Raw genomic sequence first — 17,512 nt, 5'->3', positions numbered from 1 at the left:
CTAGCTACATGATTCCCCCCTCCCTGCTTCCTCCCTCCCACCCCTCTGATTGCCGCCGGCATGAAGACTCGTCCGGAAATCCCGTTCTGAACGGGATTTCCTTCAGGGCTTCCCCCGTCGCTGTGGCCGACGAACGGAGTGACGTCATTGACGTCGTGACGTCACAGGGAGTCCCGATCCACCCCTCAGCGCTGCCTGGCACTGATTGGCCAGGCAGCGCATGGGGTCTCAGGGGGGAGGATTTCTTTTTAGAATGAGACTCATAGCTAATAGTGATGGGTCGTTCGCGAACGAGCCGGCTCTAAGAGCCGGCTCTTTGCTGCGAACGACAAGAGCCGGCTCTCAGTTTTGAAAGAGCCGATGCCTCAGCCGCCCCACACAGCTCTGCTTTGCTGTATAATAAAGGGCGCTGAGGCATGCTGGGAGATGTAGTCCTCCTTGTGCAGCTTGTAGGAGTGTATGGGGCGGAGCAGAGCAGTAGCAGGGGGGATTGCCGGAGCCAGAGAAGCAGTCTGGAGTTGTCATGGAGACGGGGGCGGGGCTTTTACTCCGATTCTGAGTGGCATCTAGTGAAATTTAATGAAGAGCCGATTGAGAGCCGTAAGAGCCGGCTCTTTAATGGGAGCCGATTCAGAAGAGCCGATTCTCCAAGAAGAGCCGGAATTCCCATCACTTGTAATGCTGCAGGTGGTATTGCTGAAGCATTACTGTCTCTTTAACATTGAGGAGTAGCTCTTAAGGTTTAACAATGCCTTGAAATGAATCCTTCCCTCTATACAACTTAATAGCATTAATGCAGAACGGGGTAGATAAAGTCAAAGTCTCCTGTAGAGGATAAAGTCCATGCTTCCCTACTCAATGGCAATCACAATTATGCCAGCTCTCTCAGTGCTTTGCTATGGCAGCCAAGGCCAGATTCAGGGGCGTAACAATAGGCCCTGCAGCGCCTGCGCCCGCGGGGGGGCCCGGCCCCCCCTGGGGCCCGCTCGGGGCCGTTTTTTGGGGGCTGGAGGGGTGGCAGCATGAGGGGAAAGCCTTGCCCACAGTCGGCGGGGAGAGGGGAAGTTCCCCCCTCTCCCTCACCTCGGGGCTCTCCCCTCTGCGCCCCCCTCCAGCTAGTGAATGTGTGTGGGCAGCGGGCAGCAGCGGCGGCGGGATACATACCTTCTTCCTTGCGTTCCATCGCCGCCTTCTCGCTCTAGCGACTGACCGGAAGCGGAAGTGACGTCAGCCGCTAGAGCGAGAAGGCGGAGAGCCCCGAGGTGAGGGAGAGGGGGGAACTTCCCCTCTCCCCGCCGACTGTGGGCAAGGCTTTCCCCTCATGCTGCCACCCCTCCAGCCCCCAAAAAACGGCCACGAGCGGGCCCCGGGGGGGGGGGGCGCTCTGAAATTCTGCAGGGGGATTTTCAGGTGTCTGCTGCCCACATTACGATTTTCAGGTGTCTGCTGCCCATATTATGATTTTCTGGTGTCTGCTGCCCACATTACGATTTTCAGGTGTCTGCTGCCCACATTACGATTTTCAGGTGTCTGCTGCCCACATTATGATTTTCTGGTGTCTGCTGCCCACATTGCGATTTTCAGGTGTCTGCTGCCCACATTGCGATTTTCAGGTGTCTGCTGCCCACATTACGATTTTCTGGTCACTGCTGCCCACATTGCGATTTTCAGGTGTCTGCTGCCCACATTGCGATTTTCAGGTGTCTGCTGCCCACATTGCGATTTTCTGGTGTCTGCTGCCCACATTACGATTTTCTGGTCACTGCTGCCCACATTGCGATTTTCTGGTGACTGCTGCCCACATTAGGATTTTCTGGTGTCTGCTGCCCACATTACGATTTTCTGGTCACTGCTGCCCACATTGCGATTTTCTGGTGTCTGCTGCCCACATTACGATTTTCAGGTGTCTGCTGCCCACATTACGATTTTCAGGTGTCTGCTGCCCACATTACGATTTTCAGGTGTCTGCTGCCCACATTGCGATTTTCAGGTGTCTGCTGCCCACATTACGATTTTCAGGTGCCTGCTGCCCACATTACGATTTTCAGGTGTCTGCTGCCCACATTACGATTTTCAGGTGTCTGCTGCCCACATTACGATTTTCAGGTGTCTGCTGCCCACATTACGATTTTCTGGTGTATGCTGCCCACATTAGGATTTTCTGGTGACTGCTGCCCACATTGCGATTTTCTGGTGACTGTTGCCCACATTGCGATTTTCTGGTGACTGCTGCCCACATTGCGATTTTCTGGTGACTGCTGCCCACATAAGGATTTTCTGGTGACTGCTGCCCACATTAGGATTTTCTGGTGTGTGCTGCCCACATTATGATATTCTGGTGACTGACTGCTGCCCACATTAGGATTTTCTGGTAACTGCTGCCCACATTACGATATTCTGGTGACTGCTGCCCACATTAGGATTTTCTGGTGACTGATGCCCACATTAGGATTTTCTGGTGACTGCTGCCCACATGGTGATTTTCTGGTGACTGCTGCCCACATGGCGATTTTCTGGTGACTGCTGCCCACATGGCGATTTTCTGGTGACTGCTGCCCACATGGCGATTTTCTGGTGACTGCTGCCCACATTGCGATTTTCGGGTGAACTCTGCCCACATTACGATTTTCTGTCCCACATTACGATATTCTGGTGAACGCTGCCCACATTACGATTGTCTGGTGAATGCTGTCCACGTTACAATTTTCTGGTGACTGCTGCTCACGTTACGATTTTCTGGTGACTGGTGCCCACATTACGATTTTCTGGTGAACTCTGCCCACATTATGATTTTCTGGTGAACTCTGCCCACATTATGATTTTCTGGTGAACGCTGCCCACATTACGATTGTCTGGTGAATGCTGTCCACGTTACAATTTTCTGGTGACTGGTGCCCACATTACAATTTTCTGGTGAACTCTGCCCACATTATGATTTTCTAAAGGCCCACATTACGATTTTCTGGTGAACTCTGCCCACATTACGATTTTCTGGCCCACATTACGATTGTCTGGTAAAATGCTGCCCACTTTACAATTAATTTACAGTGAAACGCTGCCCCATTACGATTATTTGGCACCTATGGGGGGGGGGCCCCATCCAAATATTCGCAGGGGGGCCCAGTGATTTCTAGTTACGCCCCTGGCCAGATTTATACTTTTTCCGCTGCTAGGCCAATTTTGTTGCTGGCTCATCTTCCATGTGCAGCACCCCCTTCCTATTCCTTGTGCAGCCCCCTCTTTCATGTCTAACCTTCATGTACAGCTGCCTCCTCCAGTTATATACAGATCCCCTGGGGCAGCAGCTCCCTGTTTCCATGTGTTGCTCCTTATTTGCAACCTCTATATTCAATATGCAGCCTCTTCTTCCATATGCAGCAATCACTCTTCCATGTTCAGCCGGCCCTTGGCCAGCTGCCGCCCAAGGCCCGGGCCTTTGTGGCCTTTCCATAAATCCAGCTCTGCTTGCCAATAGGTTATTGTTCTATACATGTTGGGTCCATTTGGGAGGACGTCACAGCTTTTAAGATGTACGTCTCTAGCATAAGTCAATTTATTTGCTCCTTTCTTTACCCAGCCTGCTCCGGTCTGTATTTCTGCAAGCTGGGGCGTAACTACGGGGGGTGCAGTCCCTGCAACCTCAGGGGGACCCAGAGCTGTGAGGGGGCCCCAACTTCCAACCTTCCTTCCCTTCAGTAAAAGGGTCCATCCTTCAGATCAGGTGTTTTTGTGGCTACACTTGTTATGGGTATGAAGATTATGATGTCCACACTTGGGTGCAGTGGCGGCGCCAGGGGGGTGCTTTGGGGTGCTGAAACACCCCCTGAAATTCTCCAAGCACCCCTAAAGCGCCCCCCCCCCCCCCCCCCCCAGCGTGGACTGACTTTCAGCGTCTAATAGACGCCGTGTCAGTTCACCGGCAGCAGCAGCCCGCAGCGCCGGCAGCGTCAGAGCAGGGCTACGGTAAAATGGCGTGCGCAGCCCTGCTCTGGAGACACCGAGTCTGCAGTGCAGGGCTTCGGGCGCCATTTCCCCCGTAGCCCTGCTCTCAGCGCGGGAGTTTGAGTTTCTGGCTGCAGAGGATCGTGGGAGCTGCGCGCCGGACGGAGGCCGGGACAGGAGGTTGGCTGCAGGTGAGTAAATGTGTTGTTTTTTTTATTTATATTAGCAGGTGTATGTTCTGGTCAGGTCTGCCACATGATTGCACGTATTTTCTGGTCAAATCTTCCACATGATTGCATGTATTTTCTGCTCAAATCTGTCACTTGATTGCACGTATTTTCTGGTCAAATCTGCCACGATTGCACGTATTTTCTGGGCAAATCTGCCGACATGATTGCATGTATTTTCAGGTCAAATCTGCCACATGATTGCACGTATTTTCTAGTCAAATCTGCCAACATGATTGCACGTATTTTCTAGTCAAATCTGCCAACATGATTGAACTATTTTCTGGTCAAATCTGCCACATGCTTGAACCTATTTTCTGGTCAAATCTGCCGCATGATTGAATGTGTTTTCTGGTCAAATCTGCCACATGATTGAACCTATTTTCTGGTCAAATCTGCCACATGATTGAACCTATTTTCTGGTCAAATCTGCCGCATGATTGAACTATTTTCTGGTCAAATCTGCCACATGATTGAACCTATTTTCTGGTCAAATCTGCCACATGATTGAATGTGTTTTCTGGTCAAATCTGCCACATGATTGAACCTATTTTCTGGTCAAATCTGCCACATGATTGAACCTATTTTCTGGTCAAATCTGCCGCATGATTGAACTATTTTCTGGTCAAATCTGCCACATGATTGAATGTGTTTTCTGGTCAAATCTGCCGCATGATTGAACCTATTTTCTGGTCAAATCTGCCACATGATTGAATGTGTTTTCTGGTCAAATCTGCCACATGATTGAACGTGTTTTTTTGGTCAAATCTGCCAACATGATTGAACATATTTTCTGGTCAAATCTGCTGACATGATTGAACGTATTTTCTAGGCAAATCGGCTCACATTATGTGTATTTTCTTGAGAAAACCTGCACAATTATGTGAATTTTCTGGGGAAAGGGTCAACAAAACTTGGCCCCACTGTCTTTGCGATGCACTTTTAAAGGGAACCTGAGGTGAGAATAATATTGAGGCTGCCATATTTAGCTCTTTTTAAGCAATACCAGTTGCCTGGCTGCCGTGCTGGTCCTCTGCCTCTAATTCTTTCAACCATAGACCCTAAACAAGCATGCAGCAAGTTAGGGATTTCTGACAATATTATCAGAACTGACAAGATTAGCTGCATGCTTGTTTCTGGTGTAATTCAGTTTACTACTGCAGCCAAATAGATCAGCAGGGCTGCCAGGCAACTAGTATTGTTTAAAAGGAAATAAATATGGCAGCCTCCATATCACTCTCTCTCACCTCGGGTTAACTTTAAATTAGTTAGCTGGGCCCTCATCCGGTCATGGTCACGCCCATTTCTTTGCCGCGGCACGCAGGTTATAGCCACACCCATTTTTTGCCTTCAGCTACCCCAGAAATTGGTCCAGCACCTGCATAGCACTCCCCCCAAAAAAATCCTGGAGCCATCACTGCTTGGATGTCAACATGGGGGGGCCTATACAAGTTTTTTTTGTTGGGGGGGGCATGATTTGCAGTTATGCACCCATAGGCGGACTGGCCTGGGGGGACAGGGGGCGATTGCCCCCCGGGCCGCCTCCTGCACCTTTCATCAGGGCCGCCAGAATTTTTTCCTACTCTTTTTCATAGAAGCCTCCCCCGTCCAAATGCAGTGCGTGTTGGTGAATCTCGAGGTGCTGCTAGGCAACAGAGGTCTGCCCCCTGCCTGTAGTAGCAGCCAGCCAGTGAAGAGAGAGCAAAGGTGGCTCTAGCGCGTCATTTGAAGTGGCCAGGCTGCCGGAGGATTCCAGTCCTGTCTGGTGAAATGAACGCTGCAGTTTCTCCCTCAATCCCAGATTCCCAGCGTCCCGCCTCTTGAAGTTGGAAGGGACAGGACACAGATCACTGCAGCCAGACATCAGGGATCAGACAATGTTCTTTGTAAGCCGACACCTCCTCTCCTCTTCATTTGTTTGCTCTGTTTTGAACTGGCCAGCTCTGTGTACATGTAACCCTTTCACTGCTGCCTGCTAGTTTTAGCTTTTTGCAGCACTGGCTCTTTGTATTTAAGGCATGCATATTTATATATTCTTCTAGTTTGACTGCACACTGATATATTGTACTATCTCAATAACACACTTGCCACTTTACTTAAAGGACTTGCCGATGCACAATAAAAAAAATATTTTTTAATCACGCTTCTTCCGGCCGCGAGCAGCAGTCGCAGTCCCTCGCCGCAGCCCTGGTCCTCTTCAGTGTCCCTGCTGGCCGTCCACAATGATGTCTACCTGCTGGCAGGGTCGACTCTTCTGCGCCTGAGTCCACGTCATCTGGCGCATACTGCGCCTGAGCATTAGTTTTTGCACACGCCCAGTATGCGCCAGATGTGGACGCGCAGGCACAGAAGACCCGACCACCTGGTGGGTAGCCATCATTGTGGACGGCCAGCAGGGACACTGAAGAGGACCAGGGCTGCGCGAGGGACTGTGACTGCTGCTCGGGGCCAGAAGAAGCCCTAGGTGATTAAAAAATAGATTTCTTACTTTGCATTGGAAGTCCTTTAAAGGAAACCTTAAAGAGAACCTGTACTGAGTAAAAATATTTAAAATAAACACATGAGATAACTCCAAATGAACATTACATAGTTACCTTGCCATCAGTTCCTCTCAGAAGCTCACCATTTTCTTCTGACAATAACCCCTTCCAGTTCTGACAATATTTTGTCAGATCTGAAATATATCAGTTGCTGTCAGTAAAATATCAGTTGCTGTCAGTTATAGCTGAGAGGAAAACTGATGTACCAGGTAATGTCCATGTTTTCCTATGGCTCAAGTGGGCGATGTTACAGTTGAACAGTGTGCTGACCAGAAAGCTGTTATGGGTAATGGCCATTTTTAAAATGGAGGACGGAAAATTCCCTTGATCACAGTGAAAAAACAGGACGTGGGACAGGAGAAAGACACTTAGGAGTAGACTACATGGAAGGTAAGTATGACTTGTGTATGCTTATTTTGACTTTTAATTTTCAATTCAGGTTTTCTTTAAAGTGTACCTGAGTTGTGTACTGGTGTATTTATACTTACCTGGGGCATCCTCCAGCCCTATGAGGTTCTCCCTCGCTGTCCTCTCTGGCCGCTTTGTTGTCTTATTACACAACCTCCTCCTGGTAATCTGGCCAGTCATGCGCTTCTGCACATGCCTGTTTCCCTCTGTTGTCCTTCTTGTCCCTCTCTGATATCCATTCAGCAGCTGTTCCCTCTGAAAGTTGCATGTGCCTCCTGAATTGCGCTCCCACAGCCGGGAGCATTCTGCGCTTGCGAAGTTGCTAAAAATTGGTATTGCGCAAGTGGCGAACATTTCCAACTATGGAAGTGTGATCAGGGAGGCGTGTAGCCGTGCCTGGTCTCTCACCCTCTTTAGGGGCCTCAGGCTGAGCTGTCCCTCTGCTGCACAGCCCCCCTTAAAGGGAAGATCCGCGCTGGAAATAAAAAAAAAAAAACACTTACCTGGGGCTTCCTCCAGCTCCTGGCATCCAGCTGTGAAGAAGCCGACCTCGCCAGTTCTCGTAGTTCTGCGCCTGCGCAGTAAAGACCCAATGACGTCCCTACACCACGTGACCCCCCGCCGTGGAGCGCACAGAAGCTGACCTGGAAGCCGACCTGTCGAGGTCGGCTTCTTCACAGCTGGATGCCGGGAGGGAGAGGAGCTGCGGTGAGGGCACCGATCGACTGCCAGGAGCTGGAGGAAGCCCCAGGTAAGTGGAGTTTTTTTTATTTCCAGCGCGGACCCTCCCTTTAAGAGTAGTACTCGCATGTCCTCGATCCAATGGCAAATCTCTCTGCTCTCCTCAAGCTGAGAGTAACTATGGTGACTTTCCTGTCGCTTAGCCTCCAGGTACCATGGTTACTCCCAGCGCGGCGGATTCCATGATAAACATTCTCCTATCTTCCTCATTGGTACCCCCTACTGCTGGCTTTTATTGGTCACATCATTACGCGACATTGGCATTAGGAGAAAGCAGGGAGAGGAGGACGCTTATCATGCAGGCACCCAGGAGTAGGTGAGTTGCTCTTCCCGCTGCGCTGCGGGGAGTGGGGAACACAGGAGCCATGGGGGTGGGGCACGGGGGAACAAAAGTAACACTGGGAAAAAAAGAACAAGGGACATGAGGTGACACAGAAGGAGACAAAAGAGACAGAGGGGGACAAAAAAGGCACAGGGGTATTAGGTGACATAGAGGGGGACAGAAGAGGCATAGAAATTAGTGTTCTGACTTAAAGAGAATCTGTATTGTTAAAATCGCACAAAAGTAAACATACCAGTGCGTTAGGGGACATCTCCTATTACCCTCTGACACAATTTCGCCGCTCCTCGCCGCATTAAAAGTGGTTAAAAACAGTTTTAAAAAGTTTGTTTATAAACAAACAAAATGGCCACCAAAACAGGAAGTAGGTTGATGTACAGTATGTCCACACATAGAAAATACATCCATACACAAGCAGGCTGTATACACCCTTCCTTTTGAATCTCAAGAGATCATTTGTGTGTTTCTTTCCCCCATGCACTGAAGTTTCAGGCTGCTCTTTTCTTCCTGCAAACAGCTTTGCCCTTGTTTTTAATTCCTCAGTATGTGAAAGCCCAGCCAGCTCAGAGGAGGATTTATCCAGCTTGTAAAAGATAAGAGAGCAGAGAGAAGCTGCCCTAATCTAAATAATACACAGGCAGTGTGCATAGAGGGGCCTGTGTTCATAGCAGAACCACAACACTGAAGAACTTGGCAGCCTTCCAGACACAGGCCGACAAGTCTGACAGGGGAAAGATACATTGATTTATTACAGAGACAGTGATAGTAGAAAGTGCTGCAGTAAGCCAGAACACATTAGAATAGCTTTTGGAACTTGTAGGATGATAAAAAACAGGATGCAATTTTTGCTACGGAGTCTCTTTAAGAACAGATTTAGATTAAGAACAAACCTACATTCCCCATTTCCTTCATTAATAGGTACAGGTTGCTATTATTATATTATATTATACAGGTTATTATTAGGTACAGTATGTCTCGCTAGTACTGAATATATTCTGTTTTTGCCATCAGAGAACTGTATTAATTTTAATTCTGTATGGCATTCCTCTGAGATTTTTGGTCCATACTGACATGTCATTCATGGTTACGCCCATTTTTTTCATTTGTCGTACCGCCCCAATTCCCCCCCCCCCCCCCCCTCCTGCTCAAGGGCCTCTGGGTTGCATTTTCCCCCCAGGCCAAAAGGTCCCAGTCCTCCCCTATAATGCACCTATCTGCAATCACCTACCATATATCAATATGTCATTTGTACTGTGTGCACCAACTGAGTCATACTTTTCTCATTCCAGTGATGGAGAATCAAGAACTTCCAGAGATGCAGGAAAATGCTTTGATTCGCAGCATTGAGGAGGAATACAGGAAAGCCTTTCTGTACATAAATAAAGGTTTGTTCGCAGATGAGAATGGCTACAAGGAAGATGCCCGCAACTTCTACAGACAAGGCCAGGAGCATCTGACAAGAGGGTTGGGTGTCTCCTTGCAGGGACCCCAGTGCATTGGGCCAGCTTGGGACTCTGCCAGACATATGCAAGTAAAGATGAAGGAGACACTGCAGAATATGAATACCAGACTGAACATCTTGCAGCAGAGTATGACTGGGGTTGTACCTGACCCTTCTGCTGCAGCAGCAACGCCTCTGTACCCAACACTCCCAACACTGAATGAGAAGCCTGTACGACCACCAGTTCCAAACAGGTCTACCTTACCTGCTGAGCCTGTCAGCACTGCCTCCGGTATACTGACAAATAATGGTTCACCAGTAAATCACATCCTAGGGGGAACAGTTGCCCCACCAGTGTACACCCCCCAGGCCACCGATGGACATTTCACAGTCTCCTATGGCACGGAGTCTGGGGAGCAGTCTTTTGTGGGGGAGGAGTTCTATTCTATGGCGGCACAGCCTCTCCCGGTGCAGAGTTTAGGGGTAGATGCCGAGGAACTCATTCTTATTCCAAGAGGGGTCCAGATCTTCTTTGTGACACCAGATGGAGAAGTGAGCGCCCCCTCATATCCTGGTTATCTACGCATTATAAAGTTTATGGACACCAGCAGTGAACTGGCTCAGAGCCGACCTCCAGCTTTTCTCCAGGTAAGGCACACAGGCTATTTTTCATGTGTTGATGCTAAAATATCACTGAGGCTTTACACTAGTGTATATATAAGGTATTGTCTACATGGGCAATAACTGTGTTTCCTGGTAAATGTTTTTTTCCATCCAGTGAAAGAATTGAATTGTGTATGACACATTAAAATTATCCCAGGAAGACAAAAAAAGGAGCAGTTAAAATAATGAAGCCAGTGACTTGCAGATCAGATCGATCGGGCGCCATGATTGGCAGGTGTCTAACACCCCTGTGTTAATTTCCGTCAATCGGATGCCCATGTGGACATTTGGTCATCCGACGTGGCTAGTAGCTGATGGACTATACATCGTTTTTAATGGCTGTAGCTCATCCTAAAAGATCGGCTTCAACTATTGGTTGTTTGGGGTGCCCAATCTTATTAGGCACTTTCTGTGAGGGGGTTAAGGTTAGGCACTTAAAGGGGGGTAAGTGCTAGGCATTAGGTAGGGGGACTTCTTTAACCACCCTGGCGTTCTGATTAAATCGCCAGGGTGGCTGCGGGAGGGTTTTTTTTAAATAAAAAAAAAACTATTTCATGCAGCCAACTGAAAGTTGGCTGCATGAAAGCCCACTAGAGGGCGCTCCGGAGGCGATCTTCCGATCGCCTCCGGCGCCCAGAATAAACAAGGAAGGCCGCAATGAGCGGCCTTCCTTGTTTTGCTTATATCGTCGCCATAGCGACGAGCGGAGTGACGTCATCAACGTCAGCCGACGTCCTGACGTCAGCCGCCTCCGATCCAGCCCTTAGCGCTGGCCGGAACTTTTTGTTCCGGCTACGCTGGGCTCAGGCGGCTGGGGGGACCCTCTTTCGCCGCTGCTCACGGCGGATCGCCGCAGAGCGGCGGCGATCAGGCAGCACACGCGGCTGGCAAAGTGCCGGCTGCGTGTGCTGCTTTTTATTTGATGAAAATCGGCCCAGCAGGGCCTGAGCGGCGACCTCCGGCGGTGTTGGACGAGCTGAGCTCGTCCAGACCGCTCAGGTGGTTAAATCACTTATAGGGGAGTTTAGAGTTAGGCATTAAGTGGGGAGTTAGGAACTTATAGCGGAGAATTAAGAGTTGAATAGGTGCCGGGTAGTGCATAGTAAAATATTGGTAATTTAAATTACTGATATTTTACTATTTTAAGCAGGAGACCTGGGTTTGAATGCAGGCTGCAGCCAGTACCTAACCAGTAAGGAGTTTTTGGGCAAGACTCCCAAATCTCCCAGCGTATCCTACTGAGTGTGCCCTTATTGCCTGCAGCATTCAAGTGCTTTCAGTCTGACAGAAGAAAAGCACTATACGATTTTTTTAATCAAGTTCTTCACCAGATATTCCATCTTGTTACACACAAACTTGTCTCTTTCAAGCCCACTAGTGAGCTGGGCCTCCTCCTTTCGTCCATCAAGATTTATATTAAATCATTTTCTGGGCCTCTGAGGAAGCAGCATAGGGTCATAACTAAGTGAGCATATGGTACTGTAACACTTGCAACAGCCAAGCCTTGTACACACATGAGGCAAGCCACCTGGCCGGTACCGGTAATCGATCCCTTTGGTGACACTACAGGACCGACATTGTACAGACACATCACTAGCCTGCTGGTGGACATGTTCCCTTGCTATACTGGGGGAGGAGGGCCAACGGAGTGGTGCAGGAGTGATGTCATGAAAGTCTGGGTCACCCTTGACATACAAATCTAAACAGTTTGAGAAGTTAGCATTTTCAACCTATGGAGTTAGTCAATAAACAGTGCCATCCTAACTCCAAGGTTTTTTTTGTTTCACTGTTGTGTAATGCAGTACAATACTCCACTGTTGCCTTTAAGTGTTTATATGAATTGTCTGCCTTGGCAACAACATCAAAACCCATGTACAACTCATCAACCCACGTGCAATCTAAACATCTTACTTTAGTAGATGTGTTGTCATGTGGTTGCTGAGTGTTTTTCTTTGCAATATCAAATAACAAATCTGAACTACAAATAATGAACTACAAGAAAAATCAATGAGTGGACTTGTATTAATGTCCTTAATAAATTGTAGATTTGTTAAACCTGAAGCGAAATTAAAGGGAAAAAAACAAACAAAAGATACTTACCTCAGTAGTAGAAAGCCTCTAGATCAGAGGTGTCGAAACGTTTTAGGGCAAGGGCCATATCGCTGTTCTGTAGAGTGCTAGGGAGCTGAACTAGCGAAATTAAAAACAATTTTTTGTTGTTTGTCATTAGGTACACTATCCCGGTGACATTTCCACTGGAAAAAACCCATATACACACGGTAGCAGTTAGCACAGTGGTGTCTGCGAATCAGTGGCTATTACTGCTGCTGGCACAGTGGCAGCTGCTAATCAGTGGCTGTTACTGCTGCTGGAACAGTGGCGTCTGCTAATCAGAGGTTGTTACTGCTGCTGGAACAGTGGCAACTGCTAATCAGTGGCTGTTACTGCTGCTGGAACAGTTGCAGCTGCTAATCAGTGGCTGTTACTGCTGCTGGAACAGTTGCATCTGCTAATCAGTGGCTGTTACTGCTGCTGGAACAGGGGCGTATGCTAATCAGTGGCTGTTACTGCTGCTGGCACAGTGGCAACTGCTAATCAGTGGATGTTACTGCTGCTGGAACAGTGGCAGCTGCTAATCAGTGGCTGTTACTGCTGCTGGAACAGTGGCGTATGCTAATCAGTGGCTGTTACTGCTGCTGGCACAGTGGCGTATGCTAATCAGTGGCTGTTACTGCTGCTGGCACAGTGGCAGCTGCTACTCAGTGGCTGTTACTGCTGCTGGCACAGTGGCATCTGCTAATCAGTGGCTGTTACTGCTGCTGGAACAGTGGCGTATGCTAATCAGTGGCTGTTACTGCTGCTGGAACAGTGGCGTATGCTAATCAGTGGCTGTTACTGCTGCTGGCACAGTGGCAGCTGCTAATCAGTGGCTGTTACTGCTGCTGGCACAGTGGCAACTGCTAATCAGTGGCTGTTACTGCTGCTGGAACAGTAGCATCTGCTAATCAGTGGCTGTTACTGCTGCTGGAACAGTGGCGTATGCTAATCAGTGGCTGTTACAGTTGCTGGCACAGTGGCGTATGCTAATGAGTGACTGTTACTGCTGCTGGCACAGTGGCAGCTGCTAATCAGTGGCTGTTACTGCTACTGGCACAGTGGCAACTGCTAATCAGTGGCTGTTACTGCTGCTGGAACAGTGGCATCTGCTAATCAGTGGCTGTTACTGCTGCTGGCACGGTGGCATATGCTAATCAGTGGCTGTTACTAATGCTGGGACAGTGGCGTATGCTAATCAGTGGCTGCTACTGCTGCTGGCACAGTGGCAGCTGCTAATCAGTGGCTGTTACTGCTGCTCTGAACAGTGGCATCTGCTAATCAGTGGCTGTTACTGCTGCTGGAACAGTGGCGTATGCTAATCAGTGGCTGTTACTGCTGCTGGCACAGTGGCAGCTGCTAATCAGTGGCTGTTACTGCTGCTGGCACAGTGGCAGCTGCTACTCAGTGGCTGTTACTGCTGCTGGCACAGTGGCATCTGCTAATCAGTGGCTGTTACTGTTGCTGGAACAGTGGCATCTGCTAATCTGTGGCTGCTACTAATGCTGGCACAGTGGCGTATGCTAATCAGAGGCTGCTACTGCTGCTGGCACAGTGGCAGCTGCTAATCAGTGGCGGTTACTACTGCTGGCACAGTAACAACTGCTAATCAGTGGCTGTTACTGCTGCAGTCTAACCAATAAAGGCGCCTGGAAATTTGGGCACCCAGTAATGCCGATAGTAAAATATCAGTATTAAAAACTGATATTTTACTATGGCCAATCCTAACTAACCCCTTGTCATCCAGCCGCACAGATAAGGCAATTAAGCCTCATTTAAATCACAAATTTGAGTCCCTAGGGACTTGTGACTACTCGCGTGAGCCCATCACTACACAGAACCCTCCCAGCCGAAGCCTAACCATAACCCTCCCCCCTCCCTCCCGCACACACTACCTGCCTAATGCCTAAACCCCTCCCGCACACACACATGCTATCTGCGTAATGTCTAAACCCAACAACCCCTTTGAACCAGCACCCACTATTTGCTGGGCGCCAAAATTTCCACTCCAACCATATGCAAATGAATCTTGACTAGAGAAGCGCGAGTAAAGGCAATGTAAGCCCAGTAGAAAGAAGCTGCTCTTACACAGATTTTTTTACTCTGAGCCTGAATGGTTCATTCTACAAGACATGTGCAGACCTCACACGCAGTAGAAGAAGGTCCTCCTGGGCAGCAACGGTGAGCTCAAACAGGATCTGGGAAGCCATTAAACCATCCAGAGGATTCCCAGAACTGAGGTAAGTATTCATATTTTACCTCCCTCGTCATTACAGAAAGATTGTAACTACATGTAAGCACATACGGCATACATTTCTCAGAGTAAAATACACTATAAATTACTTTTTGTAAATTGAGCCATATGTTTTTTTCCTTTATTACCCTTAGATTGTGTTTTATTTGGCAGGTGTGTGATTGGCTGTACCCACTGATGTGCACTGAGTCCCCAGTACTGCGCTCTAACACAGGAGTCTACATGTTCCCAGACCTGATGTCCCAGGCTCCAAGCTCCTACGTAGGGGTGGTCCTATCTGCTGAGCTGCCAGCCGCTGACCTGGAGATGTTTGACGATCTGCTGAGTCAGTTGTCTGATCTGAGGATCCAGGTAATTAGAAGGAAGATAGCCGAGACAGCTGTATGATAGTAAGGAGCCACATCCATACTGTATCTTTAAAAATAGGAAAGTCCCATACTGAGACATACTTCACTAAGCGCTCGTGTGTACTGTACATGAGTACTCAGGCTCAATGCACTACTTTGAGCATACTTAGTAATTAAAGTGGTTTGAAACTCAGCATTTCTTCTTTGCTCTAAATGATTATTTACAGCATGAAATCTACTACCACAAAAAAGTTGATGCAGAAAAGCATTAACCTTCCTGGTGGTACGTTCGGGGTAGGAGGATTTCTCAGGCCCTGCTGGGCCGATTTGCATATTTTTTTTCTACACGCAGCTAGCACTTTGCTAGCTGCGGGTGCACACCGATCGCCGCCGCTCCGCGCCGCTACCCGCCGCGCCGCGCCCCCCAGACCTCTTGCGCAGCCTGGCCTATCAGCACCAGGCAGCACTGAGGGGTGGATCGCTACATGATTTAAAAAAACCAAAAAACTGCTGCGCTGCCCCCTGGCGGTTTTTAATAGACCGCCAGGAGGGTTAAAACAGTTCTTCTTCAAAGGAAAGCTTGCTGCTGCAGCCAAAGAGGAGATAACATTATGTTTTGTTCACATTCCTCTGTCAGCTACATTAGTATACTTTCCTTGCAGTGATGAAAATGAACTGCACCTTGCTGTAAAAAGTAGAGAGCTGAGAAGAGATCACTAGATAGATTTAATATTATTATTATTAACATTCATATTTTCTTTCATTCATCAAAGCTAAAGCTCAGCACTCTTCAGAATGCTTCTCATTTAGTAAATTAGCACTTTTGTCTCTGTTTTTGAAGCCTGGTGAAGCACTGGGAGAGATAGACCTGAGTCACACTGTGCATGTTATTGCTGCACCTGAGCCTGGTCCTGAAGCAAAGCAGGCGGAGGACGTACAGCCATGGAGTGAGAAGGTTGCACAGGGGCTTCGGGAAGGTAAAGACCAGAAAACATACTAATGATTCTGTACTGCCAGCTAAGCAATTATACTTTGTTTCGAAAGAAAGTAACAATATGCTGAACCATTTCAAGAACAGAGACATGCAACCAATGCAGAATCTGAATGCTTATTCACCAGCTCTTATCATAGCTCCCAACTCTTGTTGATGGACAGTCCCTCTTTGGGAACCCTGTCCCTCTGTCCCTCCATCTCCCTCATTTGTCCCTTATTCAGGACTGATGAACAAATCTATATAAATATATGTATTTTTCTACTGAAAACTGTGTAAAATTGACTAAACTTTATCCCCATCCTTTAAATTGATATATTTCTTATTTCCAAATGTTAGTATGAAGGAAAAGGAACCAGGATAAAAAGGACCAGTGGGGTTTGAATTATAAAACAACTTATTTTTCCTATGAAATCTTTATGGTATGCGTGACTAGGGGTTGTGTTGGGGGTGTGATTAGGGGTGTGGCTTACGTTTCCCTCTTTCTTATCATAGAAAGTTGGGAGGTGTGTCTTATCCATCCATGGTTGGCCTACTAAACTCTCACTGAATTGAGAGGGGTATGGAGGCTGACATATTTATGTAATTTTAAACAACATTGTCTGGCTGTCCTGCTGATTGTGTCTCTAAGGGTGGCCACACATCTAGTGATTCTAGCGATTCAATAATTTTATAAAATCGGTGCAGCAACAAGCATGCCGATTGCATCTCATGTGGCTACCGCACATAGTATGAGTCGCACATTCGGCATTGCTATGCACGGCAGCCACATGGAACTTGAATGGAGGAAGCAGGAGCAGCTGGACAATTGTGGCGGCCGCACGGGGGAAAGATCTTAATGCATGGCCAGCGGGGGACAGGCGGGGGGGGGGGGGGGGGGGCATTAATATTTGGGAGGGGGGCATCAGCCAGGGGTTCCATGGCATTTGACAGTCGTCATGACATTGCGCACCATTACCACCATGCATCCGATCAACCATGTCAGGCCGAGATTTTCCAGCTTGCTTAATCGATAAATTCTACTAATTTTGGCCCAAAATCAGTCTAATCGTCTATCGGGCATGCTTGCTGCAGCACAGACTTGATAAAATGAGCAAACTGGTAGTTGTGTGGCCACTTTTAGACAGAGAATCAGAAGAACAGCCAGGCAGTATGTATTGTTTAAAATTAAATAATTAGTCTCTACCTTCCAGGTGTCAAACCTAATTAGAAGCGTATTACATTGTTTCTCTGTGGAGTTTACAATAACCCTCACTGCTGGTTTTTCTCTTCAGGGGCTTCTTGGCTGAGCTCTGGCCTGGCGAAGGGAGCAGAGATGGCAGGAAATGCCATTCACAAAGGTGGTACATATTTAAGAGAGCAAATGACGCCAGAAGATACACCTCGGGAGGTCAACCCCACCGTGGCCAAAGGTCTTCATGTGGCGAAGCAGGCCACTAGTGGAGCAGTGAAAGTCAGCCACTTCCTAGGTAATAAACATTCCCATTCATTATCAGCTTGCAGGACTTTGGTGGTATAAGCAGT

General features: G+C 48.2%; 1 protein-coding gene across 2 annotated transcripts in view; it reads left to right on the top strand.

Moving 5' to 3' along the window:
• LOC137545635 (spartin-like) overlaps positions 1-17,512 on the top strand; it is a 33,050-nt gene that overhangs the window by 4,191 nt on the left and 11,347 nt on the right. Inside the window, exons 1-5 of one of the 2 annotated variants that reach the window (XM_068267083.1) lie at positions 6,036-6,055; positions 9,488-10,287; positions 14,804-15,001; positions 15,839-15,974; positions 17,263-17,457. In XM_068267083.1, the coding sequence (XP_068123184.1) occupies positions 9,490-10,287; positions 14,804-15,001; positions 15,839-15,974; positions 17,263-17,457 (1,327 nt within the window). In that variant the 5' untranslated portion in view covers positions 6,036-6,055; positions 9,488-9,489. Of the gene's footprint in view, positions 1-6,035; positions 6,056-9,487; positions 10,288-14,803; positions 15,002-15,838; positions 15,975-17,262; positions 17,458-17,512 lie in introns of those variants that run through there. The other variant, XM_068267082.1, reaches the window with a different exon arrangement.

This window comes from Hyperolius riggenbachi, chromosome 2 (assembly GCF_040937935.1).
Source record: "Hyperolius riggenbachi isolate aHypRig1 chromosome 2, aHypRig1.pri, whole genome shotgun sequence".
Taxonomy (NCBI): Eukaryota; Metazoa; Chordata; class Amphibia; order Anura; family Hyperoliidae; genus Hyperolius; species Hyperolius riggenbachi.
The sequence above is the reverse complement of the archived record's forward strand: the minus strand, read 5'-3'. Positions and strand labels throughout refer to the sequence as shown.